General features: G+C 43.8%; 1 protein-coding gene across 5 annotated transcripts in view; it reads left to right on the top strand.

Annotated features, from left to right (window-relative positions):
* The first annotated feature begins 22 nt into the window (after positions 1–22).
* unc79 (unc-79 homolog, NALCN channel complex subunit) overlaps positions 23–10,925 on the top strand; it is a 45,878-nt gene continuing 34,975 nt past the window's right edge. For 2 of the 5 annotated variants that reach the window (XM_030356641.1, XM_030356637.1), the window contains exons 1-9: positions 23–1,096; positions 2,152–3,302; positions 4,598–4,718; positions 7,826–8,139; positions 9,287–9,457; positions 9,838–9,933; positions 10,278–10,333; positions 10,581–10,710; positions 10,799–10,863. In XM_030356641.1, coding sequence (XP_030212501.1) covers positions 3,281–3,302; positions 4,598–4,718; positions 7,826–8,139; positions 9,287–9,457; positions 9,838–9,933; positions 10,278–10,333; positions 10,581–10,710; positions 10,799–10,863 — 975 coding nt within the window. In that variant the 5' untranslated portion in view covers positions 23–1,096; positions 2,152–3,280. Of the gene's footprint in view, positions 1,097–1,384; positions 1,456–2,151; positions 3,303–4,597; positions 4,719–7,825; positions 8,140–9,286; positions 9,458–9,837; positions 9,934–10,277; positions 10,334–10,580; positions 10,711–10,798; positions 10,864–10,925 lie in introns of all 5 variants that reach the window. The other 3 variants (XM_030356640.1, XM_030356638.1, XM_030356642.1) reach the window with 3 other exon arrangements.

Raw genomic sequence — 10,925 nt, 5'->3', positions numbered from 1 at the left:
CGCCCGGAGGCCTGGCGCTGAGATATTCGGTAACCGGCTCTACGGCGTCCTCTACCGGCGAACAACAGGCAGTGGGAAACGAGATTTTGCGGTGCGCGTAATTTGCTTGAAATTAGATTTAATCAGATGATTCTATTATATTCTGTTCTGCCAAATACTATGGTTAACTATCATCTTTGGAACAATATTAGGTTTAAACTAAATGTGTCTGAATTGTTATATAGCTAAGCTTTACGTAATTATATCATTGTTTTTTATAATCATGTAGTATTTCATAATTGATAATAAGTCAGATATAACCTAATAGTGTTTTGCCAGTTGTTGGTTCAGGCTACAATATTCCAGTTCCAGTTACCTCCAAATGATGGCGACAAAATACACAAGATGGCTCAACCATCCATCCAATTAAATGACTATGCCTGCATATACTGATGTGTCACTTCTTTTTTGTTATCGTCATCATCAATCCTAATTAAAAGTACAAATTGATAGTAGCTGTAAAGTGCATTAGTGTAAATATTGTCAGGTTGTCAGGTTGCTCTCCTTTCAACCAATTAGTAACCCTGCAACTGATAAGTCTGGTAGTATTAATCTAATATGCATTTACCGTAGAAAAACAACAAATCACAATAGCCAGACTAGCGGTTTTAACTTTTGATTCATTATGTGATCCTATTACTTGGAGTATTAGACAAACAATATGCTAATTTAAATGTTTTTAATAAGACAAAAATATAATTCTTATAAATACATATATTCTGTGGAGCGGCAACGCTGAGAACCAAAGAGCAGCAGAACTCCGATCTCCAGAAGACACTGGTCACAACAATATTTACTCACTGGGCCCATAGAGATTACTCCTCCCAGGAACAGTGGTGGGAATGTGATGGAAGCGGGAAGTATGTGTTAGTCTCTGACAGGATGTGAGAATTTATGTTTGCCTTCCAGTGTAGCCACTTAGAAAAGAAGTAAAAGGATGTTTCCTCTACTGACGAGGTCCATACCCACCAGGTCCATCGTTTACAGGAATGCCACTCAGCGGGTTCAACGGTCAAACATCTACAGCAAACCAGCCAAGGATTCCATTGGACCGATGGTAGGAACAACCGACTGTATTTGGGTTCATTTGGGTTAAGGGCAGCACTAGTATAAATTCTAAAGCCTATAGCTCCAGAACATGATGGCTGAGCAAGAGCATGTAGACTGTCAACTAATTTGCGTTGTCCTTAGCAACAAGCTGTATTATCTAACAATGCAAAAAGACTATGGTGTATTGCCAGCATTAAATGTGTAAAGGGTTGCATTATTTCCTCCAACGATAGAATATTTCCTGTAGAGCACACATATTTATTTCTGATTTTGTCTATCTCTATTCTTGACACAGATAAATTCAACAAAATATGTTCAGGCAAATGTATTTATGGCTGAGGACCAAGTTCAATGTATGACAGTGAGGTAAAATGCCTTAGATTATTTGATACTTTTAGTACACACACCTTTAGTGTGTGTGTGTGTGTGTGTGTGTGTGTGTGTGTGTGTGTGTGTGTGTGCGTGTGAGTTTTTTTGTGTATGCCTGAATAACTGTGTATGTGTGTGTGTGTGTGTGTGTGTATTTGCATGCGTCTTATGTCTTTGTGTATGTTTGTGTGTCTGTGTGTATTTGTGTGTTTATGCATGTCTGAAGATATGTGTGTGTGTGTGTGGTAGTGTACGTGTGTTTGTGTGTGTGTATGTGTGTGTGTGTCTGCGTGTGTGAGCCCGGCTGTGTTTGTGTATGCCTGAATTAGTGTCTGTTTGTGTGTGTATATTTTCATGTGTGTTTTATGTCTTTGTGTATGTGTGTGTGTCCGTGTGTGTGTTTGTGTTGCCCTGAAGATGTGTGCGTGTGTGTCTGTGTGTGTGTGTGTGTGTGTGTGTGTGTGTGTGTGTGTGTGTGTGTGTGTGTGTGTGTGTGTGTGTGTGGTTGTTTGTTTATGCTTGAATATAAGTGTGTGTGTGTGTGTGTGTGTGTGTGTGTGTGTGTGTGTGTGTGTGTGTGTGTGTGTGTGTGTGTGTGTGTGTGTGTGTGTGTGTGTGTGTGTGTGTGTGTGTGTGTGTGTGGATTCGAGCCAAGCTTAATCATGTTGCATGTTGATCTCGCTCCGATCCTAGCAGTCCCTTTTCACGCTGGCAACGTTTGCCGTGACGCTCCTGGTTCCTGCAGGATGGATCCTACACCAGATTCCGGTTTACCGTCAAAGATCGCCACCACCTCCCCCCTGACGCGGAGATCAGTCCCACACTGAAGCCGAGATGTAACTGATGGGAACATACATGATGTTTCCTGTTGCATGCTAATTAGTGAGAACGTGTTGCACAACTCTCCTATAGCGTATTGTTTTTTTATTTAGAGTATGCACCACAAATGTATTGCACTGCTTTCTGTAATGACGCTGAGGGAGAAAAAGAACACTGAGTACACACAGGAAATAAATAACATGTTGGAATGGATTCTGTCTGCGTTTAGAGAAATCTATTTGTTTGTTTAACCCAGGCAGAGGACTATGTGTAGGTCAGAGGGAAGTTCAGGACCACACTCAAGTCCCAGGATGTTGTGGATAATATTTTGATCGAAACCATGTTCTGGCTTGAATCTGAGAGCTGTGTTAATCACATAAAATATACAGGTAATATTTTACATATCTGTTCTTCTGATATAACAGTGGAGACTCCATAATCCAATGTTTATTGAATCTACAATCATTCACATTAACTCAGAAAATACCAACAACGTCTGTAAAATAGAGTAATGCGTAGCCTACTATGGTCATTAGGTAAAGCAGATTAAGGCAGTGTGTCAACAATCTGTTGCATATGTTGTCCCAGCAAGCACGGCTCAGTCCAGTGAAGAGACATACTCATGGGTGAACCATATTTACCCCCCATCATTCTTCACCTTAAATTGACTATTTCTTGAATGACAATTTATCAAAACCGGAGCAGTCCATTTGGCAAGGTACGACGTTCAGTTCTGCATCAAGATTTCTCTCTCACCGGCATCGAGGCTTTAACGCTTTCCCCAATTCATAAATCGGTCTCATGTCGCCGAACGCTTCGTGTTGGTGATTGGTGCAGGAGCCACTGCGAACTGTAACACGTTCATTTCACAAGTGGTACAATCAAGCCGAGCTCGGAGCGAGGAAGGGGAGATCACTTTTCACGACTGGAGGAAACACAGCGCCGGCGAGGAAACAATTGACAGGGTGCTTTTCTCTTTCCCATTCTAAAAGTGCTGTCCGAAATGTCTACCAAGGCAGAGCAGTGTAAGTACGACCCCGTGTATTTTACCTCTCTTATGGTTTCCTGAGACTGCGTGTTTTTTTTATTGATATCAATGAAGAAATCGAACCAGGGAGCTGTCCTTGGTGATGAAAGCACGGTTGCCAAGGCAGGTTGCAACACGTCGTCTCACTGCAGAGGATTGCTCGAGGGCTAGTGTGCAGGGAGGCTCGGTGTTATACCGGTAGAGAATACCAAATAGGAACAAAATGTAAACGGCCACCATTCAGCATATTTTGCTCTGATTGACGTATCGAAAACGAGCAGTGGGAAATGCTATGTGTTTTAGTCTCAAGGTCGACATGACACATTATTTACCTAAAGATATGGTGGCATTCAATTGATCAATAACATGGTTGGATCACTCATGATGCCTGGGCTACAGTGGGATGTTCTCTTCGTGTATCTGGACAGGTGCACATCTTCTTTTTAAATCTCAATGTAGCCATGAAATGTATAGAAGGATTAGATATTGTCCATAATATTGTGTTTATATTAATGCATCCTTTATTAGCCTATACTAGCCTATAAAACCTGTGTTTTTTTACTTTACTAAATTTCGCTTCATAGTGAAGTTTTTTGTCATTCAACATCAATGTTGAATTCACTGCTTTTTTATGTAACTCTAGCTTTTAACTAGTGTGCACATAAACACAGCCTGTAGCTGCTATTACAGGCCATGAAATAACTTACCTCAACTCATACAGACAGCACAGCCACAACCCTCTGGTTCTCTAACCTTGCCATCGTCTAATGTAAAAAATAAATAAAATAAGAAACTAAAAAACAACATTTTGAGAGGCTTAAGGGATAAGTTGTAAGGGAGGTAGACACTCAACATGCACACACACACACACACACACACACACACACACACACACACACACACACACACACACACACACACACACACACACACACACACACACACACACACACACACACACACACACACACACACACAACCAACCTAAGCCATCACTAGGCAAAATTAAAATACTTGGTTTGTGCAACATCTGAGGTTCTCTCAGTATTTCTGCCAACCCCTCTTAGGTCATGCTGGCCACGAGGTTATGAGTGCCTGTTGGGCTCACTGTGACCCAACTTGTGTTCTGAAAGGTCGCCCGGTCTTAAACACAGAGCCAGGGTGCCATGAGAACATTATAAGCATTAGTTCCACGTTAGAATCTCCGCCCCCATGTTCTGGGTTTACAGTGAAAAGTATGTTCTTGTTGCCCTCTCCGATGTTGATCTACGTATTGCTCTGTCTTTTGTCTAGTTGCTTCTAAGATACGGTACTTGCAAGAGTATCACAACCGTGTGCAACACAATATTTACCCTGTGCCTTCTGGAACAGACATTGCAAACACACTGAAATACTTTTCCCAAACCCTACTCAGGTAAGTACAATGGGCTGGAGCAAACAGGTGAAGTACTGGATATTTAGCTTCCTATGTGTTGACCCAGGGTTTATTAATACACAGTCTAGCTAGTAGATACTAGGACAAGATCAGCATGTCAGAAAGGGATGTATCTGAAACTGAAGTTAGGATAAATCAAAACCTCATTAGGGCACATTTTTAACAAAGCCATCGATCAAAGATCTTTGGCCTTGAGATGACACTCTCATAACCCTGCTCAGCCTTGAAGGGTGAATGCAAACATTCAGGGGACGTTTGTCAGAACAGATGCTGGAGGTTAAAGCTGGTACCCTTATAGGGACTGAGCCGCGGCGTGGTAGGGGGCGTTCTGGAGCTGTAGAGTTAGAGGAGCCAGGGATGTTTATTGATTCACTGGCCGGCTGCTGGACGAACACGTCCCTGGAGGGGGGGGGGGGGGGCTCCTTGCGTCCTCCCCCAGTGGGACGTGGAGGCCAGGCCCCTCTGGCCTCCTGGCTGAGGGGTTAGCTCGGCCCCCCCTGGGGGGCTGTGTTCAGCCTGAGGAGGAAACATGCGACGTTCTCCACACCAAGGGTCAAATCAGCATCCATTTTGGACGGCCAGTAACCTTTTTAGAAGTTATGAATTCCTAGTCTCCTCCTTCCCATATAGCTTTATAGAATGTGCATTTCATTTTATCTACGCACATATAATCTAGTGTTAAACTTGCTAGTATCCCAAACAGCTTCTGAAAGCGCCATACTATTAACACACAGTATGGTCTCATACAGCAGGGGACTTTGTCCATCTGGATTTAGCAAGTCAAAGTCTCTGTGCCCCACTATTACTGATATTAGTGGCTTAAGTTGCAGTCTATTTTGGGCTGCTGGTTTTAACGCCATAGTGTTTTCCTGAGCCCACATGGATTATTTGTTCATAGAACTCCTTACATCTTCTGGCCTTGCTGTGGGATGGCCTGAGGATGGATGGGCTTCAGGGCTGCGTTTGTCCACGGAGTAGACTGGCCCAGAGAGAGCCCAAAGTGTGATCGTGTCTTTGATTTGTCATGAGAGAAGCACAGGGAGAAAGGAACCACCATGTAAGATGCCAATTCATGGGTATATTTTGTCCTCAAACACAAGATAATACTTGTGTTAGCTCCCTCCGTAGACATGGGTAGAGTCTTTCAATGATTTTGGTGTCTTTGAAGGAGGAAAATATGAAAAGGGGCATTAAAAAAGGATAGAAAAGTGTAGATCTCTAGAAAGGAGCAAGTTTTTGTCACTATTCCTTCAGATTCCCCTAATTATTCAAAGGATTTCGGTAGCTATAGTTCTTGTTGTACTAGTAAGGGTTGAGATTTTTGAGCTGTGAATAGGTTTTTATCTAGATTATGTATGTGAAGGTATTGCTAGCTAATGAATGTCATATGTCTATGTCAGTGCATTTCTACATGTGTTTTACGTGTTGCGTGTGTGTTTTGTGTCGTTTGTTTGTATATATGTGTGTATGTATGTATGTATATATGTATGTATGTGTGTAAGAATGTATGTCGGTATGCTTGTATATGTTAATACATGCACTGTATATTATATGCGTATGATTGCCTGTTTGTGAATGGGTGTGTCTATGTGGATTTAAATGTTCATTGTTCAAATTAATACTGTTTTCTAAATGAAATATAGCCAGTGAAAAAAAGTCATATTCAGAGTTTGAATTCTCTTCATTGAGTCACTGCCTAAAATGCAGTTGTACCATTAATCCACAAGACTAAAATCCTGCAGACTTTCACTTTGAGGGGATCAGTCAAAAGTCGTATGACCTTAATTCTATCGATGACTGTAAAACTACCTAGGCTCACTTTCTCTACTTTCAAGGTGTGGATTCATAGTATATCTTCACAGAAATCCCTTTATTCACTGGCCTTGGACCTCAATTGCTCTGCCTTTAACCTGTGTGAGCGCCCTCTGACCAACCAATAGATCCACCACTATAAAATGTGACCTAGTGCTGAATCCCAGTCATTTGGCTGATGGAGCAGCTTATCAATGTGTCATAACAGAGCCACATTCTCTCTGCCCACCCCCTCCCACACCCCGCCCCCGTCCCCCTAGATGCCTCTCGCCCAACAAGCCCTTTCTTGTCTTTTTTTCTACCCCCCACAAATATGACTGCCACCTTCCCAAGGGGACAGCAAACACAAATGTCCATCCCCCCCATTGGCTCCACAACCAAGTCATCCCCCCCCCCGATACAACCCTACCCCTTTGTCATTATAGTTTTCCTCCCCGTACCGTAGATTAGTGATTACATTTATTTAAGAGACTCTAATCCATATGCCTGTTGGATCTCATTATTTCTCCTAATGATACTGGTGCAGTATCATAAGTATGCATACAGACATTTTTTCTCTGGTGCAATAAACATGTGCTGTGACCTATGAGCACTTGATCTGACCTCACACACATGTTTATTACTAGCTGAAGCATGTTTCAAAAGTGTCACCTCTGTACTATCCCGAACCGATTTGGTGTCACGCCCATATTTTACACCCCCCAACCAGCACAAGCCAAACAATTGAATGCACCAAATCACCTCCCATTGGCCTATTTTCATGGTAGCCACCTGATTTTTGATTGGATGATGGCAACCATCGATGATGGACAGTCCCCTTCACTGTCCCAATCCAAGAGGAGTATGGGGGTGCCACTGAAAACATGCCATTTTTTATATTTTTGCTCCTTGTCACCAGATACGCATGAGATGCAGTGATCATTGCAGTTTGTGCTCATGGTTTTTTTCCGTTGTTAAAAGAGCAAAGAAAGGTGTGTTGAGCTTTGAATGCGAGACACACTGAGGGAATAATGTGCCCAAGCCTCAAGTGGCCTAAAGGACTACAGTGAGCCACTGCATCCTATGTGGGGTCTATCTGGGTTTGTTTTTTCTATTTACACTGTCTCTGTAGCGCCATTTCAATGTAATGTGCTGTTTCTTTGTGTCTCTGTTGTCTCTTTTTTTCCCTTGTCCCCCCCTCCCTCCCCTCCTTCCCCACACCCCCACCCCTATCCCCCTCCCCCCCCCCCACCCACCCCACCTCCTCCTCCCCCACCCCTCCCACCTCGGAGCAGCATTCTGTCCCGCACAGGCAGGAAGGAGACCCAGGAAGCTTCCAATTTGGCCGTGCCCATGACCATGTGTCTTTTTCCTGTGCCATTCCCACTCACCCCATCTCTAAGACCACAAGTCAGTTCCATCAACCCTACAGTTACTCGCTCCCTCCTTTACAGCGTTCTGCGCGATGCCCCGTCTGGCCGCGGGGGGCAGGGGCAGCAGAGTCGGGACGCTCAGCTCTCAGAGTACCCCTCTCTGGACTATCAGGGCCTCTATGTGACCCTCGTGACCCTGCTTGACCTGGTGCCCCTGCTGCAGCACGGTCAGCATGGTGAGTCAAGGCCCCCCCCCCCCCCCCCCCCCCCCCAGTTGCACCACTGTTGTTCTTGTCATCATCATTGTCCCGATGCCCGCCCGCCCGCCCTGCATGAAGCCAAGGCTGCGTTTTTTGGTTCCCGGCAAGAGCAGAGAACGTAAAGGGCTCCCCGGGCTCGGATGGCGCGGGATGCATGGGGGGTTGAACGGGAGCACGCTGGTGGATCCGGTCAAACTCAAACAAATTCCTAATCACTGCTGATCGGATCTATCAGATACAGGGCCGTTCTTCTGTGTGTCACACTTTGGTTGCATGTGATGCTGTGTACTGTGGGATCAGGTGTCTTCTGAACAGGCCGATGTTGTTGTGACGTGGGAACATGCTAGCAGAGATGCAAGTGCACTGGCCGTTGTAGCTTACTGTCAGTACTGTCGTTCTATAATGTGGGGATTCTTCTGAAAGTGAGCTGTGACACTTTACAATAAAGGTACATTAGTGAACTGACAAGTAACATTTCTAAATGCAGCAATGCGTGTAAACTAACAGTTAATTAACGGTCTAGTAATCATCTACTAATGGTGTTCATATTTACTAATGGTAAATATCTTAGTGATTACACTAAGATTGTGTGCCAGTGCAACCAGTAACTCAATCTAACAAATGCAAATACCCAACCCCAACCAACTACTCCTCACCCTAACCCCACGCTAATCCAATTGAATAATGCTGCTAAGTGCATGGACTAATGTTAATTAATGGTTCATACATGTACTCCTATTTTAAAGAGTTACCAAGTAAGTTATTATCAATGTTTTTTTGGGGGCGGGACTGCTGTTGATTTTCATAAATATTTGACTCCTGTAAAAAAATATTTAAACACGTGAAAACCATCGCCTTGTCTAGAATGTTTTACCTTCTGCTAAGGGCAATCTTTACTTTGATGGCTTTTGCATTGTCTACTGCAAAAGTTTATATGAGATATTCAATCTCTTTTTTTCTGTGATAGCCTTTTAATTTGAAATGTTGAATTTAATGTATTGTAATTCTTCTTCATACTGGAGTTGCACACAGTATGTACAACATATACTGTATGCAGGATTTATTGAATGAGTGTCTGTGTATCTCTCTTTGTCTTTTTTGCCTTTTCCCCCTTTCTCATCAGATCTTGGACAGTCCATATTTTACACTACAACTTGCCTCCTGCCCTTTCTCAGTGATGATATTCTCAGCACTTTGCCCTATACTATGATCTCCACTTTAGCCACATTTCCCCCTTTCCTTCACAAAGACATCATTGAATACCTGAGCACCTCTTTTCTTCCCATGGCGATATGTGAGTATCCAACACACTTTTCTACAGCAATGTGAATGTAAAGAACGTTTTATGTACGTTGATCTTCACATTTAGAAATTGAAAGCTTATGCAATGCAGGCGTTGCGTCGGACAAGGGGGTCACGCACTGCCCCTGCACTGAAGTCATCATTTGCACGCACACACATGCACACACAAATACATACACACACACACACACACACACACACACACACACACACACACACACACACACACACACACACACACACACACATTCATGCATGCCACCAATACCTTTAACACCATCCTCAACGAATTAGAACCTATTCTTTATCAAGTAGTTATCCTGTATCTCTCTCTCTTTCTATCTCTCGCTCTCTTCTTTTTCGTTTCTATAGTGGGTTCGACTCGAAGGGAGGGGGGTGTACCCGCGTATGTCAATCTCTCTGCCTCCTCTATGCTAATGATAGCCATGCAGTACACCTCAAACCCAGGTAAACCACGACTTGAATCACGCTAAATGCACAGTAATAAATACAAGTGGACGCGTTTCCATTAGAACAGTTTCTATCAGTTTCTCTGTTCGTTTCTGTTCTGTTCTCTCCTCTTCTCATCTCCTCTCCTCTCCTCTCCTCTCCTCCCCTCTCCTCTCCTCTCCTCTCCTCTCCTCTCCTCTCCTCTCCTCTCCCCTCCCCTACTCTCCTATCCTCTCCTCTCCATTTGTATACACTTACTTTCTCTCCTCTCCCCTCTTCTACTTTCCTCTCTTGTCGTCTCCTATCCTTTTGTATTCCCTTACTTTCTCTCCTCTTCTCTCCTCTCCTCTTGTGATTTCTAGTGTATCACTGTCAGTTGTTGGAGTGTCTGATGAAGCACAAGCAGGAAGTGTGGAAGGTAAGGGTCATTAGTGTACAATTCAATTTAAGTTAATTAAAGTTCCATGTCAAACGGTAGAATTGCAACCAAACAAATTCCTTTCTTTCGCGGGTATTATTCAAAATGTCAGGATATTATTACTGTATATATCTATTATGATTTTCATTTCTTAACTAGCATCAAGGATGCAAGTGATGCTCTTTCTTAATGTAGTACAGATGTTTCCTTGGCGACTGCAGGGTGTGTAACAGCCTTGTGTGTGCAGGACCTGCTTTACGTCATATCCTACGGACCGTCCCAAGTGAAGCCCCCCGCCGTGCAGATGCTGTTCCACTACTGGCCCAACCTGAAGCCCCCCGGAGCCATCAGCGAGTACCGGGGTCTGCAGTACACAGGTCGGCCTCCTACCCCTCTGTAGGCTGCTGGACAGAGTGGATGTGGTTCCTGTCCGTTTATCCTCCCCCTCCTCTCCTTTCTCTACAGCCTGGAACCCCATCCACTGTCAACACATCGAGTGCCACAATGCCATCAACAAACCTGCGGTCAAGGTGAAAACTAAGTCTGAAGTCACTCCAGGAGATGTATTTTATACTCTGAACCACTATGCTGC

Source organism: Gadus morhua, chromosome 5, assembly GCF_902167405.1.
Source record: "Gadus morhua chromosome 5, gadMor3.0, whole genome shotgun sequence".
Lineage (NCBI taxonomy): Eukaryota > Metazoa > Chordata > Actinopteri > Gadiformes > Gadidae > Gadus > Gadus morhua.
Note: the sequence above shows the minus strand (reverse complement) of the source record. Positions and strands in the feature narration are given on the sequence as shown.